Here is a 17968-nt window from a genome sequence, read left to right as displayed (position 1 = left end):
CTAAAATAGCTTTAAATCGAAGCTAATATTTGCAATAAAAATTTTTACTCAGTCATAGAACTGATTTTCTATGCAGTAAACTACTTCCATGTTTTTAGGATTGAAAGATTTAGGAGCGAAAGGTCAGTTAGAAACTCTGAATCGAACGTAGACTCAAATCTGCAGTTTTAGCAACTGAAATCTTATTGCAAACTGTTTATAATGCAGATTTTTTTTTACCTCTCACGAACCTAGGTGAGACAGGTAATGTTTTCGGTCCAAAAATTCGATAGTGAGTTTTCAGTGAAAAGTACGGATTACGCACAATAAATTTTCACTATTTTTATAATGATGTCTGTCTGTCTGCATGTGTGTGCGTATTTCATCATCCAACAGTGACTCATATGAAAAATCTTAAAGCAATTTCCACTTTCCGCATTTAAGCTTTTCGTTTTCTTATAAAGAGTTGATTATATTTTGGGTAGAAATTCTAAAGATAAGTTGTTTTTAAATATTTTGTTTGTTAAGCCAATGATTTGTGTATTCGAAGCACTCTCTAACTAAAGAATTATGCTGTGATCGATGGGATATTCTCACATCAAGCGTGGGGGGATGTGATACGTTACTTGAAGCCCGTAAAGGAATGTTTACACTTGCAGGAATTTGAGCTCAAGAAACGCACATGAAGTTGACGTCTCCACTAAACCAGGCACACACTATTTTCGCCGTCTGCCAGCCGATAGATACTGTATAGGTAAGGGGGAAATATTTTCGATCCAAAAATTCTATAGTGAGATTTCAGTGAATAAACACGAAATAAGAGTCCTGACAGCACTTTTCGCTATTTTTACAATGATGTCTGTCTCTGTGTTGTACGTTAAGGCGATTGTCTATTCCACGATAGATCTTATATGAAACTTCCAAAAATTTCTGTTTTTCATATTTAGGCGTTTTGCATTCATGTAGAGAATTGATCAGATTTGGAGCAAAATTGGACAACTGGAAGTGGTACTTTACAGGAAGCCCGCAAGTCTTTAATAACAACCAGAGGTGGTACTCTACTTGTGGCCCATAATAGTATTTAATGAAAAACTACATTAAAATATAATTCAAAACTTTTCAATTTTGGTATTTAGGATTTTTATATGAATGGGAACAACATAATAGATTTGAGCTAAAATTCATAAATCGGAAGTGAAACTTTATTTAAAGCTCTGAACAGGCTTTCGTAAAAAAATATATTATGAGATAATTTAAATTTCGTATTTAAAATATGTATGATGCTGCGAACAACATACTGCATTTTTAAGCATTAAATGTATTCTTAGAATTTTGCTAAACGCAATATGAATAAGCTTACTATGAAGACGATCTCTCTTTATAAAGCAATTAAATGTTAGTTTAATTAACCTCAATCCTTAGTTTTTGTGTTCGTTTAACTTTCGTGTCAAACCACTTTTCAAATGAAAAGATTCTGCTGCCAAACATTATCGCTATGTATTATGTTTAAGGAAATACTAATAAAGCAACTATAAACAATATAGGGAATATAAAAAGAAATGTATGGCAATATTCTATCGGAAATTCTAAAGATAAGTTGCTTTTAAATATTTTGATTGTTAAACCAATGATTTGTGTATTCGAAGCACTCTCTAACTAAAGAATTATGCTGTGATCGATGGGATATTCTCACATCAAGCATGGTGGGAATGTGTACATAAGTACGTATAGTTATCATTGCCAGTTGTATGGAAAAATATAATTAAGTATGAGTAGCTTTTATAATTAACACTGATTCAAAATATTTATAAATATATTTGATTTTATTTATAATCGATGAACCGGGAGTGATAGTTTACTTAAAGTTGTTTGCTGCATGAAACTGGTTGGAGGTCATGTGCTGACTACATCAGATATTTTGGCAGAATATTAAGCTAGACTTATAATTCTCGTTCATTTGTCTCATACCTATATTTTAATATGGTGTTTATAAAGGCTACACAATATTGTATTTAAAAATATATTTTTCTGATTTATGCTATCATATTATATCCTCATGCACAAGATGTCTTCTCATTTATGATTTCATAACATGAGCAACTAACCCTTTTAAACTAAAACATGTCTTTTAAATTACTCAGTAGAATATCTTCAATGGAATCTCTGAAACAAACGATCTGCTTCATTGTGGGAAACACCTGCACCCGTATCCAATAAATACAATAAACATCATTTACAAAACAAGTAATGTAAAAGAGCTTTTGGCATTTTGTTCTCCGATTGCTCTCATGTAGCGGTATATTGTTTAAATTACTTTAATCCTTCGTAGTTTTTTGCGTCCTAGATTACAAAAGTGGAGTTTCTGAAGTTCTAAAATTTTTTAGCTTGATAAAATGGCTATTGTTAGAAGTATCTTCAGCAATAGTGAATTTCTTTGATTTCCTTGCAATCTAAATTTATTTAGATTTTACGTGAAAGTTTTCCTCCAAAAACGCTCTGTAAATGATCACTTTTAGATGGATAGCACTCGAATGCTTTGTCGTAATTTAAACATTCCTAATCCTTAGCAATAAGGCTTAATGATGGTTAATTTTCACATTCATTAAAACCGTTCATTTTTAGTTATCCAAATTCTAACTAGTCTTTATCTTTAGCTTTTAAGAAAATTATTTCATTATTCTTTTCAATTTTTATCAAAGGATTGCGCCAGCAGCTTTGTGTGTTGCCTTACACAGAACATTCTGGAATTTTCTGGTCTGTAGACATCATGTGAGCACGGGGCCTTTCTTTATTTTCATTTCTGCTGTTGAAGAAGAAGGTGCTACGCATACCTTTCAAAATAACCCCGTAAATTTGTGCCTCCTACATTAATTCTTGCTGTCTTAATATCTCTAATTCCACTTCTTATTTAGTTTCCTGTGTTACGTAAATTTTACGGCTTAATGTTACAAAAATTTCATTCCTTCGTCCACTGGGCGTATTTAAATGATTTGAAAGGGGAATGCCTGATTAGCTTGTAAGACTTGTGGTTCGAATCTCGCTGAGAGTATAAGTGCCTTTTCATGTTTCTCGCTAAGGCAAAAGGCAAGTAATGTCTCAGCGCGATCTAAAAATGAGGTGGTCGATAATTCATCACCATTTGAATTTTGTCGATTGGATCTTGTATCTTCCCTTAAGTGAAGAAGAGTGTGAGAATTTATTATATTTCCTCGTTCGTGTTCTCGTGATGTAAATGGTAGCAGGTCCAACTAGCTTGGAAGATTCCTGGATCAAATATCGGAGAAAGTTTGATTTTTCATTTCCCTTGTTAAAAAAAAACGCTAATATATCTTTTATGTAAAATATCCATTATTATTTATTTTCAGATCCTCCTGGAAGTCCTGTGGTAAAAGTTGTATTCGTAAATCAGACTGCCATAGGCCTGGCATGGGACCAGACGGAAACAGAAAATCCAGTACAAGGTAAAAACTGTTATAGATTAGAAATTTTAAAATGCATTGTACGTGCTAATCTAGAAATAAGTTAGTTATGAAATTAAAGTTTAGACAAGGTTAAATTTTATTTCAAAGAGTTAAAAAATACGAAATGTTTCGGGTACTTTAAATGTTAATGCGTTTTTAAACGTATTTGGCACAAGCTTCTTCATTAAGTACTTTTCTCCCTTAAAAAAATATATCGTACATTTCTAATAGTCATTTTTATTTATAATTTAAAAGCATAAAATTGTTATAAATATTACAGATATTTTGTTCTTGATTTAAGCGCAGACATCTTTTCGCTTTATTTTCATAATTCCAAAATTATTGAAAGTCGAACTTTCACAGAAAAATCCTGAAAGAAAGAATTCTAAAACAGATATACCTAAAGTTTTCTCAAAATGTATGTTTTTGTTATTGTTTCAGATCCAAGCATTCCCGATGGTTAAGAGATAGTAAGTGTCTAGCGTTGCCCAGAACCTTGAGCACATATGAAACTTTTGTCCAGCTGGAGGGGCGTCTCAGTTTTGAAGAAAAATCTGTTCCCAGGAGGGCGAACCCTTATATCTCTTAGACCCTTTTTTTCCGTACCGCCAACCTTTCGAAAGTATTTTCAGGGGGAGTGTATTTTAAGTGGCCTGCCACAAGGGCACTATACATTTACAGACATTCATGCTTTCTCTAGTAATCGGACCAGTGTTCTGGGTTATGGCAGCCAGTTCTCCTATTACCAAACAACAGGGCAGCCTCTCAAGATGTCCAATTATAGTAAAGGAAAAGATTGTAGAACCACCCTTTAAATTTTCTTGAATTCCGATATACGAGTTTAAATGAGTTATTGCAACGGAACTGTAAATTTCTCTGTTCTCGAGCATTTACATTATACGTTATGTCAGCAAATAATGAGCATTTCAGAATATTAGCTTACAAAACAAGGCTCAGAATCCAGGAGAACGTATAGAGACATGCATTAGGTATTTTTTGGAAGCAGAAGTCATAAAAAATGGGAAAAGCCTTCGCCTGGAATTGAACCACGGACCTCTGGAATACGCGCCCAGCATGCAGACCACTACATCACGAAGGCAAGCTAAGAAAGTAGGAAAAATACCATATAACGGTTGTAAGAATCTATCCCATCCCTCCTTGTGGTTGCTGGCGTAGTATAAGTAGTTAACATATTGAGCTAGCAAAGGGAAAATTTGTAGTTTGAAGTCAAGCCTCAGTGCATTCATTTTTGAAGCTTCCAGTATATATATAAAAATTTCAAATTATTTAAATCTGGCACATATCACATTCAAAATATTCATATTGTTTAGTGCTATTCACCTAAACTATTGTATGTTGTTGAATTTATAAAAGTATTTAATAATTCTTAAATTTATAAAAGTTTTTGTTATTTTAATATGCTAAATTTTTCGACTCTTACTGTAATTAACGAAAACGTTCAAACACTTTTCTATTAACTTTTGCCAAAATCCATGCTGAAAATGTGACTTTTAAAAATCGTATTTTTTTTTTTTTCCTTTTAAAAAATTTTATTCCTTTATTTCCATCCCCCCGTTTTCCTGGGTGTGTTTTCCTTTTTTTGTTCACCGTTTTCTAAATTTTTTAATTAAAGTTTTTTAAGATAAATCAGCTATTTCGTAAAGTATGTATTTCATCTAACATTAAAATTTTCTGCTAAAAATATTCAAAATTAAATTGCATGATAGGAAACCTTTTTGGATGAAGAAAATGTGTAGTAACAAATCTGATGAATACAAATGAAAATAATAAGTAAAATAAAAAACAGCGGCTAAATTGTGCTCAGAAATTGAATGGGAGCTAAATTTCCCATTTATTTAATTTCCCATTTAAGAATTTTATTTGCTAGTTTGTAGAACTTCCTGCGCAATTATGTTTCAGTTAGAATTGTGACGCTCATTGCTGCCTTAATTTACGTTTCAAAAGGAACTTCCTTACTGCTAAATGATACTGTTTAACTGCATAATTATGTTTCAGGCTACATACTTCATCACAGGTGGGATATGGGCGATTGGCAAGAGACCGAATTGTCAGCTTCAGAAATGGAGTATGGTTTCACCGATCTCAAATGCGGCTCTAGATACCAGTTTTACGTCACTGCTTTCAATGCCGTTGGTCGTGGAATCCCAAGTGACATTGTTAGAACTAAAACAGACGGAAGAGGTAAGCTTTAAACTGGCAATCTCTTATTCAAGATATTTTATCCAATAACATTCATCTCATACAGAAGTCCAATCTCTTTACAATTTCCTTTTTGAATCTATAAAAAAAATTCAACAGACGATTTTACTATCTAAATTCTGCCAATCAAAAAAAAAAAAAAAAATCATGAATACATGTCAGGAAATCTAGGAAAAAGTGTTATGTATTTTGAATTTTATCATAACCTTTTAAAATAGATATATATTGGTGGTGTCCATTTAAGAAGATTAGGCAGACAGAGGACGCAAAATAAATAGATTTTAAAATACAATATGAGGGCGGAAATGGGCGATCTGGATGGCGAGGACGTTATTAAGTGGTAGGTACTAGAAAAGCGTTCTCCTGGCGTAAATCGTCATTCCCTGTGAGAATAGCGAACATATACCTCGTTACACATTCACGGAGTTCAGCAACATGCATTTTATCTTATGGAGCTGGGGAACTAAACTAAACTCTATACGTGCTTCGTCAACTTAATGACACTACATGACTGGTACTACCCAACTCAATCCCCCGATATTAGGCACGGGCGGGCTACCCAGCAAAAAAGCCACCTTGGAGATGGTTCGTACACTCCAACTGAGGTCCCGGTGCCCAAATCACTAGAAACGACAGCTTCAAAAATATCTCCACCTGCAAAGCAGGCCCACCGCTACACTGGCCAACCAAGACCTCCGTCCCAGCGATCAGACACCACGATGGGGTGGGCTGAATGCCTGGAGCTATGACTGGTCGTCAATGATGCTATCCGACAGTACTACACGGGCTACCCCTCCCTCCAGGCCTTACACGGAATACCAAGGACAGCGGTGACTAGACGCTCAATGGCCCAGGCGCTATTTGGCTACCGATGCCCTAGTTACGGGGATTTAAGCCACCCGATCTGTGAAGAGTGGAGATAGGCCGCACCCCACAGATCGCCGGGAACCGCCAGGCTCGTAATTATTATACCCCCGGACCGATACTGCTTAGGTAAACATCCTAGCCAGTACTTCGCAGAGTACTCTACGTCGACCCCCGGGGGTGAATATGGGGCTGGGGAAGGAAAACGTAATTGCTGTTCAAAGAAGGCACTCAGCAGTTCTTTATACATCTTTCGAGCCGCTGCTTCGTTTTTGCCACATTGCCGTGTCCGTTTAAGCAATGTTTACCATTCAATATTCGCACGGGGAATACTTACGCCAGCACAATGCTGCTCTTACCGTTTTTCCGCATGTGTGTTCTATCACAAAATCTGCTTATTTAGGTCTCTTCTACCGGTTTTGGAATTTCTGATAGATACTTTTGAATAAAGTATCGTTTTGAGTAGAATATTTAGTAATCAAAAACGAATTTTGCACTATAAAAACAATCATTGCATTGCAGCATATGTACCTTACCATAGCATTTATTTATTTCTCAGAGGAATGTAATAGCAATGTTAATGTCCATGAAAATTATCTGCAATGCAGGATCAGACTCTTTTATGTAAGTTCAGACTGTTCCATGTACAGATGGCAGGTGCTGCCTTCTAGAGAAATGTCTGCAACAAAAATAATACATTTTTTATGTGTTAATCGATTGATAATGAATTAGAAACCACGTTTGATTGCAGAACAAGTGTAAATATATATGCTTATACGAAACCAGTGGCATATACAAATTTAGATATCTGTATCGTAAAATCATTACCAAGGCATTCACAGGTATTTAAAAAGAGAAGCAATTAAAATGTTGAATTTCCTATGTAATTTTCAAAAAAGGAATATTTGCTTATACATTTGCTTTTCAAAACCATGGCTGAAACTTGACTGCTAAATTCTAAACCATTACGCATTATAGAGAATATTCATCCTACTGAAGATAAGCTTTATAAAAGGAGGCATTGCTGAGCTTTATGTTGAAGTGATTAAAAAACTCCGCTGGTTTTAAGAGAGACTAGTACAGTATCCTTTTTCTGCAAGATGAAAAGAGCATTTTGAACTGAGGACTGGAAGTATATTTTTCAAATACGTGAAAGGAAATAAACATACATAGCATCATCTGTGGCGGAAACTAGAAAACAAAATATTAAAAATTCAAGAAATTAAGGTTTTAAAAGCTTTGGAATCAGAAATCCAAGATATCGAAAGCCTGAAATGTTTTGCTGACGATTGCTTTAGTTTGAATGGTAAAGCTTTATAACATCATTTTTCAGTGCTGTCGTAGCAAATACCAATTTCCACCAAAAGTAAAAGGAAGATTTTTTGGCAGTTCTTTTTAAGCTTAGGTAGAAGGTATAGGACGAATAGACTGAAGCAAAACGTGATTTTATTTTCATCAAAAGGATATCAGATAACCAAAGTTAAAAAAATTACAAGTTAATAATTAAACAATTTTTAATGTGGGTAACATCCTCTTTTAGAGCATATTTTTCATAAAAAATTGCCAATACAACTCCATAAAAAAGACAAATTAAATAATGACTTTTAATATTTGAGTATATAAATTTAAAATTTTATTAACTGCTATACGTAGCATTAATATTCTACTCATTTTCAGTCTCTGAATGCTTCCTGCATTTTTAACAAAATTTATTAATTAATTCGAACTTATGAAATATAGAAGTAAAATATGTCTCATTCCTTCTTGCACTCACAAATCATTATTCAGATATACATTTACAACTTTTAAAGCCTGAAAAACACGTGTCTGCGATATTATCATCATACGATGGTTTGTAAGCGCTTTATTTTTTAACACTATATTTTCTACGACCATGTTTTAAAACTACGATGTTTTCAAATCAACGTTTCAACGTCGAATCAATGTTTTCAACTTTATTTTCGCCGACGATGTTTTATACAACAGAACTACGATGTTTTCTCTTTGCTTTCTTTTCTACCATGGTGTTTTGTACTATAATGTTTTCGCCTTGGGCTGTTTTCTCTGCGACATCTTCGGTCGCGATATTTTTGCCACCACGTTTGCGCCTGTAACTATCATTGCTAGTCCTATATAATTATTCTTTAGATTTAAGTTATACAAATGCTAATTATGCCTTTCCTTGAAAGCTTCCTCATTTCAAAAGTCTAGCAGTTCCAGTTATGGTAATAATTTTATATCATCCGCCCTGAAAAATAATTAATATGTTTACGTCTTCGATTTTTTTGCTTTCTCTTCTGCTCAAATTAGTTCTGTTTTGGATAGCGCACACGTATTTATTTATTTTCTTTTATGTATGGAAAAGTGTCTGCAGTCCTGTGTGCAAAATAGTTTTGCATTTTGAAACCGAGTGACCCTATCACTAATTCCTCCGAATATGGTAGAATCTTTCTAATAAAACAATGCAAATCTCAAGCGGAATTAACCTGAATTATATATTTAGTTGGTTTCTTATAACAGACCCTTTTTTAAAAGTGTGATGTTAATTTCACTTGCCATAACGCAAAGTCTGAGCATATGCAGTATTGTTAGTTTTCAGAATAATAAGTGTAAATTCAATAACAAGGTATTCACCCATAAATATAATAAAATGTTTCTCTTTCGAAATAGTAATCATAAACCATTTTTAAGAACATTATGTTCGCATAATTAAGAAAACTGAATTTTTAACTATATCAAAATAAAATGTCATTGCATAACTATGATAAAAAGTGCGTAGAAATTTATCTCTTCACTTGCGTGTCACACTGTTTTTATTATTATTTATCACGTATATTTTATTTTGAATATTTCGTGCCTTTTGAGATGTAAGATTTGCAAATGCATAGCGTATGCAGGTTTTGATTACAGTGAGTTGATAATGGAAATAACTGATTAAAAATAGAATTTATTTAGTTTTAGCAGAATTCGCGGAGTGCATGTTGTAAAGCATAATTAAAGTAATCATTAGCATAACTTGTTTAAATACGTTTCAGCGATACATATTCTTTCAGGAAACCATATGGCTCAGTTTACAAGATTCTTGCAATGTATTAAACATGAGTAAATGGCAAAAGTATGCCAGCATTACTACTTATACCTAATTTTGAATGCATGTAAATATCTTTGCCACAATATTTATTGTTTTTCGATGTGATTGTTAAATTGAGATAAATAGAGACACAATAGAGACGCTGTTCATTAAATAAGTAGCATTATTCCACTTAAATATTTTGCACCGTTATTTAGAATATATTCCGCGTGCTTCATCGAAAGGGGAGCTAAACAGTTTCTTTATCTAGTTTCATGGAACTAATAGAGAAACAAAAGAATCTGTTGAGGATTGAAAGTACAAGACTTATGACCGCTACTGAATCGGTTCTGAAGGAATAGCGATTATGGCATCATGCACTAATAATTTGATGACATATGATACACTGTCATTCCAAGCTTATTTATTCATGAGTCATTCTCCCTAGATTTGCTTTTAAGTGCATTCGAACTGACTGCCGCTATGTAGAATGTCGTAGCAGTTTCTATCCATTGTTACTGATATTGAGAATAAATTTACATGTTTCCTAAATGGTCTCCAGTTGTTACGTTATACAAATTGGATTAGTTAACTGTATAGCTCGCACTTTATACTGTTCCCCTTCTTGGGTTATTGACTTTATAGAAACTCAGACGATTACTAGCCTCTTAGAGCGGTTTAAAAAATACTAAAACACACATATTTTAACTCTTGGAAACGTTATAGAAAGTCATTCATCTGGCTTACTTAACAAGACAAGGAATTCAGAAGCAAAAAGCAATTGCGGGTATATTTCAAATTGTTCAGCGGATGACCGGTTGATATTTCCCGAATTAAACATAACCAATCTTTAGCTTTCAATATGATATTCTTGTAAGTCTATAAAGTGTTTTACACGTTCATACAGATTCTCGAGTTCTTTGTAAAACTCATTTTTAGGAACAGAATTTAACCCTCTAATTTTCCTCAACATTTCCGCTGCTGTTAAAATAATGACCTTCGAAGTGAGACTCTCTTTAGAAAAGAGAAAGCCATTTGAAGGTGCTAAACCTAGTGAATAAGGGGAAGTACAGACCTGGATAGTTTTCGTTGCTGAGAATAGCTTTGATGAGAATGGAAATGTGTGACAGCGCATTGCCGTGCAGAATGTGTGCAATGCTACGTAGTAGTAAGTAGGTGCGGTGTATGCAGTTTGCTTTATGTAGTAGTTGATGCACCAATTTTTAAATTTTTTTTACCAGTTCAGAACTTGAATAGTTTATCAAGTTGAATAGTTTTGAATAGATCATGTAGACACTATGATAAGGGTGAATGGGCGACTGTATTAGGACACTAAACAAGTGCCAGTTAAGCTATTTCCTACGAGTAGTTCGTTATTAATAGGAGCATAATGTAATTTGCATGCCTTTCAATTAATTATTCTTTTTTTAAAGTATATGAATTTTTGTTCAACGTAAATGATATCTCATATCTACCTTACAGAAAAGTGCTCAATGTCTTTAAATGATAAACTACAGATAAAGTTTATTGTGGTTCAATAGAAAAATATCTGTTGATGCTAAGGACTTTCTGTATCATAACAACATAAAACCAAAATTATAGATTGTGTTTTATATAACGGATTTCTGTTTCAGCTCCAGTTGCTCCAGACAAGCAGTCAATGCTCAGTACAAATCAGACATCAGCAGCTGTACATCTAGATGCATGGCATGATGGAGGATGCCCACTTACTTCATTTGCTGTCAGGTACAGACAACAAAGACAGCAAATATGGAATCTCGTTACAGAAGGTGGTCCAGAAGGTTCAAGTAGGTCACAAGACCGTCTTCGTCATCAAGTCGTGCTTGATGATTTAGTTCCGGGTACCTGGTACAGGCTACAAGTCACTGCTCATAATGAAGCCGGTTCAACAGATGCTGAATATACTTTCGTAACTAGTCCACTAACAGCTGGTGAGCATTCTTTCAATTTTATGGAGTTTTAAGAATAGCATAGTTAAAAATTTATATTAAATAATCTGTTAATAATAAGAGTAATTCTCTTAAATGGGTATTGTATTTAATTAATTGTGGTCTAGATGGTTATAATGATTTGATGCATTGCTTATAATAAAATGTTTGTTAAACAAAATGTTATCATGAAATCCATTGAATAAGAAGTTGTTTCCAATACTTTCAGTAATCGAGTATGGTTCGTTTGATTTAATCACCAGAAATAATGCATTATTTCTCAGTATTTTGTAGTCTCTGAGTAACGAAACACTTTATATTTTCAAAACCAATCTCAACAAATAAAACTGAAAATTGCTCTTTTGAAATCTCAAGCACTACTGATTCATAACCTGGGAAAAACTCCTATAATTATACCTTTGAAAATTGATGGAAATAGAATTTAAAATGTAAAAAGTATCATTTATCTTGGTACTATAATAGATCCGAAATCGCCTCCAAAAACCTTAAAGTCCGAACAAATGCAATAGCTACAACTTTACGTTGTATACAAAACTTTAAATGGGACTTAAATCGCTATATAATGAAGATGCTAATTAAAACGGTTATCTTCAAAATGAATACATATAGAGCGGCAATATGGGCTCAACCGATCACCGCCAGAAAAATACGAACACTTAGAACGATGCAAAGACCTTTCTAATTGCTGATCACTAGGGCCTACAGAACGACTTCAAATGCAGACTTAAACGTTCTTGCGAGAGTACTTCCCTTCAACATTATAGCAGAAATTGAAGAAGAATGTACTGATCTTCTGCAACTGAAACAAAGCGTGGAACTAAGAGGGGTGGTGTATTTGGTGTATTTAATTACGGCAAAGCACACTAGGGCTATCTGCCTAAGGGGAGGGATGCCTTCGTGGAAGACTTTCTAAGGGAAACTTTCTCGTATACACGTTACACATGGGAAAAACCACGAAAACGCCCATGCAGCCAGCCCGTTCGCGGGATTCGAACCTCGAACCGAACTCCCAGTGTTCAGCGACTTTACCGCTCGGCCGCTGGTGGGCCGGAACTAAGAAGGGAATTGTCCATCTCAGATCAATTCTGCCAAAAAACATCTTCTTCACCAAAAATGTCCGGCATCCTCTGAAATAAAAAGTAGTTCAATAACCATCAAAGCAGAATCCACAAAAAATATCCAATATCATACACTTATCGTTCAAAAATTGATAGCAAGCGGGGGGAAACAGCTTGATCGAAGTATCTCTAGTCATGGCAGGGGCGCCTATTGAACAACTACAACTTTTTCCAAGAAGAATTAACCGTTATACAAGCAGCAATCTCCTACGCAATTGAATTACTTGAAGAACATAAATGTTCTCAGCGGTAGCCAAGCAGTACTTGTGGCTGTGGAAAATATAATGAACTCCTCGCCAATGGTATAGAACACTAATAATATTTTAACCGAAACGAAATCAACTATACAGTATCCATAAGAGGGTGTTCTGGCCATCAAAGCAATGAGAAAGCGGTTGACCTTACAAATTAATCAGCTGAAATGCAATTAGATATGTATCAACTGTACTGTATCAACATCTCTTGGCCACGTTCTCATCTAAAGTACAAATTGAAGAAAACAGCAATGGAGAGCTGGTTACAAGAATGGGACTCCGCGGCAGAAGGGAGAAGAACACACGATTTATTCCAAAAGGTTACATAGAAATTAATAAATTCCAATCCGTGAACCTGTTTCTGACCCAGTACATAACAGATCATGCTCCTTTCACCACGTATTTTTTATAGAAAATGTTTTCTTAACATTTGCATACTTGGGGAACAGAAAAACCCAGACCACTACGTCTTGTCCAATGACAAAGGAATTTCACCTGAAACATACTCAAAATACTAACTGGTTAATTTAAAAGTCTCACTAAAATTCTACCTTAATCAACTACATTAACAATATCATAATCAATTTAAGCTAGTAAAGACGCAGACTTCAGTTAAGTAATATAAAATAACAATAAAGGTTAAACTGCTATTACTTATAGCATCGGTGACCTGCTACAATAGATTTCAAATGAAATACTGTGTTAAGATTGTATTTGTTACTGTTTTTTATTTTATAATAACGTAAAAAACATTAAACTGATGTAACTAAAAGCGTCGTTGACCTGCTACAATAGTCCTTAAATGAAGTGTGATTTTAGGATCGTATTTATAACTTTATTTTATTTTATTTATTATTAACTACATTAAGATTGTGTTATTTGTTTAAAAATATTTGTAGTTAGGACAGTATTTAGGACTATGATTAGCAGATACAGTTGTTACCTAGTGACCAATTAGAGACAGACTGGGGGCTTTCCCACTTCTGCCTCTTCTTCTACTCTACATACTAATTCTCCCCCCCCCCGGGTCGTATATACTGGCTTAGTATTATGCTCTGACAGTCTTGTTTCTAGGTGCATAATATATACGACACCGGTTCGTGCTGTTTAAAATGACATCCTGCGCTGTCCCGGAAGGTAGTGGCTTCGACCATCCGAGTGGGTGGCCGCGATGACAATCTTTTCATCGAATTTACATCCTTCGTGATGTGTCTGAGAGGTATATCTTAGGATCCCAGGGATTTGGTCTGGTTGTAAGGTACATGGAATTTTAATCTGCGTCCATGTAAATGGGCTGTGTAGATGCGGTATAGCTTAGTTTGTCAATATTATCCCTCGCGTAGAGAATCAATCAATCAAATTTGATACACCATTGGTGTATCAAATTTGATTGATTGATTCTCTACGCGCCGTAGTTTCTTTTATGGTACTAAGAAAAAATAACTCCGTGCTAGTTATTTTTTCTGTAAGGATTAAGATCAAGGCACAGAAGGGAACTTTAAGAATAATTGCAAAATTTTTATTGTTCAGTTACCTACGAAAATATTAAAATATTAAAATCAATATCCAGATTTTCTCTGTATTAATTGATAAGAATTAAACACTTTACAATAAGTGCTTTCTAAAGTAACCCATGTAGATAAATACTTTTGTAAAATGACACTAATTTAAATTTCTCAATTTATGAACTGTGACAACAGTTTGAATTTATATATTGACAATTTCTAATCTTTTACTTTTAGATGCTCCCCCCAGTTACCCCGTAAATGAAGAGAGCGCTCAAGAGCTACCTTTATACTTGGATATTAACATATTGGTGCCCGCCGCTGTTTCCCTTGCTGTTGTCATAGCTTTAATAATTTTAGTCTGCGTCATTGTATATAAAAGGAATACGCAGGACACAAATCATGCAGGTGAAAATATTTTATGTCACTGTTTGGGATTTAATAATATGCATGTTTCTACTCTTTATAGCGATTCTTGTAACTGAAAGTATTAATATTTTTGATTCCTCAGCTAATCTTAAGATTTTCGCTAAAGCATTTAACTCCAAATAATTTTGTTTACAATTTTGTAAATATCAGGTTAATAATGCCCCATTATAATAAAGAAAACCTTAAAATCTTGCATAATGATGGGAATTTTGAAAAAAAATATATATGACAGTTTTTGAGAGTGAGACTATCTGTGTCTAAAAATAGCTCCACTTTATGAGTGCAAATAATGAACTAACTTTCACGTTTCATGTCTACTACGCATAGGGAATACCAGAGAAAAAAATGGCGAGCTTCCACTATTTTCAGAATGTTTCAGTAGCTTATTTAAAAATACTACTTTTTATTTTATTATTAGCTTTGACTTATAATTCTCTAAAATGGGCTACTGAATTTAAATGAGTATTAATCATTGAAAACAGTGTTTGTTTTCTAAATTTCACTGCTTTAAATTACATTGTTGATTTTTACAATGATTAAGGTTATTTTAACCTAACATTCCATTTATTCTAATCGATACAGTATCAGTATTATGACATGAGTTTCATTATTGCCATTTAACAAATATTGGTAACAAAGTTCTGGCATACAGATATCGCTTTACCTAGAGTAGGTGTGTCTATTTTCAAGGATCAGCGTAATAATAAAAAAACCTATAACATTTTAAAGCTTTCTTCGAACTGAAAAGACTGTGCAATATGTTTGTTAACTGTCGTTCTTTCTGTTATATAGTATGACAGGACTTTTAGAAGAAGAGGTTATGAAAATACTAGCTTAGCTTTAAAATCATTATTATTATGGAAGTGTAACTTATTTGACCTTTCCCTAGAAAGTATAATCTGAATCCTTTCGTACACATGCAGATTATCCAGACTTCTTTGCCGCTCCAAAAAGCAGCTTCTAACCGATAAACTTTGTAAGGACATAATGGCATTCCTCCCTCGAACCTATGTAATGGAATGATTAGCACGTTCAGCTAATAACTGGAAGATTTCAGGTTGCAGTTCCGATTTCTCGGCAGGAAGGGATAGTTGTTTAAAAAACGACTCTTGTTTGAAAAAAGAGAAAGAAATTTCACGGTTGTTTGTATTTTATTATATTTAACATCTGTAAATACAGAAGTCCATAACTAGCTGTTCAAAACACTTATTAGATAATGTCTGTAGACTTAAGTATATAAAAAGCATAGTTTGACAAATTGTATTTTAGCATTACTCACCGGAACTTCATCTGCCGACCAAAAGTATGCGATGAAATACGATAGCCAATGAAAATACGCTATCTAGCCTTAACACAGGTATCATAAGTCTCGAAATTTGAAATTTTGAAATCATAAGTCAGACATTTTTAAACAATATTTTCTTCTTTGTTTCCGGTGAAATATTTTGATTTTATTCGTCTTTATAAAATGGCACAATTTGTTTTGAATTCAAGGGTTTTGGTTATTTCAGCATAATTAAGCGGAATTACTTTTCCAAAACTCTAGCTCAGGTCAGGAGTTTTATTACTTTTCAGAAGGTGCTTTCTGGTATTTAAAGTTCCAAAGTGATGTATTCTTTTGAGAAGAAACATTACACTAATAAACGCAATTATTTTTACCAGGGGCCAACAGCGATACCTACAGTAATCGCAAGTGCCAAGTTCACGAAAGCGTTCAGATGACAGAAGTGGAAAAGAGTTCCTTGAAAAAAGCACTTTCAGGACCTGTTACACGTGGTGATTATTATCCGACGCCTTACGCTACGACTCGCATCTCTTCCGAAGAGCAAAAGGAAGCTGCTGCTAGACAGGTAATAAAAGTTTTTATACACATAATGTAATAATATTGATTGAAACTGAAAAGAAATTTCTATAACATACTTTAGTGCATTGTTATTCATGTATTAACATGTTAACTGCCAATTACGTGATAACTTTAAGTCTGACCTTTTGTCCAGAGCATCCAGTATTAGTTAATTCTCAGTACTTAACATTCTCGCAAGGCAACACTTACATTTAGCATATAACTGTGCTCAAAAAAAAGTAGCTTCTTGAGGGAAAAAGTAAATATCAACGGGATTATGTTTACTCAAAATGTGTAAATAAATGAAAAAGAAATATAAGTATAAAGTGTTTTATTACATTCAATTTTATATATTCAAAGAGAAAATTAAGAAGCCAAAAATATTTTTACCTTTTGTGATGTTCGACACGAAACGGTAGTTCTTCACAAATTGGTCAGAAAAAGCATTTGTCTCTGAAGCTTTTAGCTTGTGCATGTAAATTCGATATGACTTTGTCGGACACTGTGCTGTTTTGGTGAGTGAAGATTATGTAAATAGCGAAGCTCTTCCATCAAATATCTTAACTCTATTATGATAAGAGTTTTTAATAATATAATATGGTTAAGTAAACTCGGCTTCTGAAACCGGAATTTTAAACTTACCGTGAATGTGTTAGATACCATTTTATTCTGATTAGGTTAACCAACAGATTACACAATTTAACATTTTTTTGATAACATTTTATTTACTAACCCAAAGGGGTACACAGGAGGGCTATTAATTTCGCTTTGGCGTTTTGCGTTGGTTCACTATAAAAGTCCGAATCACTTTTCAAATTGTTACCACCAAATATTAGAGCCTTGCATGATATTTAAGGAAATTAAATAATGAAGAATCTACATGCAGATATGTATGTTTCTCGTTTTGTGAATGAATTTGGGCATCTAGAAACCCAAATTTGTTTTATTACCTACTTCATATTCTATAAAACATGTAGAGTCATTAGATTATTTTTATAGCAGGAGTGATGAAAAATGAGCAACGGCCTCGCCGTGAATCGGACCACGGACTCTGTAATACGCGCCCAGCGTGCAGACCACTACTCTTCGAAGGCATGCTAAGAAGGCGGGAAAATTACCTTATAAACTTGAACGAATTTTTTATTAATAAACTCTACAATTTCAAAGCGTTCCGTTAACATTAACATCGCGTGCTTCTTCAAGCACAGATATTTTATGCGCGAGGCTTCTTTCCATTTCTTACTGGTATTACATT

At 33.9% G+C, this 17968-nt stretch overlaps 1 protein-coding gene across 1 annotated transcript in view; it reads left to right on the top strand.

Moving 5' to 3' along the window:
* Positions 1-17968, top strand: part of LOC118186524 (cell adhesion molecule Dscam1-like) — a 685332-nt gene that overhangs the window by 632979 nt on the left and 34385 nt on the right. The window contains exons 18-22 of the mRNA XM_085815869.1: positions 3345-3440; positions 5457-5642; positions 11229-11546; positions 14679-14849; positions 16533-16720. Of these exons, the coding sequence (XP_085671995.1) occupies positions 3345-3440; positions 5457-5642; positions 11229-11546; positions 14679-14849; positions 16533-16720 (959 nt within the window). The remainder of the gene's footprint in view (positions 1-3344; positions 3441-5456; positions 5643-11228; positions 11547-14678; positions 14850-16532; positions 16721-17968) is intronic.

Source organism: Stegodyphus dumicola, chromosome 4 (assembly GCF_044657685.1).
Source record: "Stegodyphus dumicola isolate Sdum_Otavi_A_Nest chromosome 4, ASM4465768v1".
Lineage (NCBI taxonomy): Eukaryota > Metazoa > Arthropoda > Arachnida > Araneae > Eresidae > Stegodyphus > Stegodyphus dumicola.
Note: the sequence above shows the minus strand (reverse complement) of the source record. Positions and strands in the feature narration are given on the sequence as shown.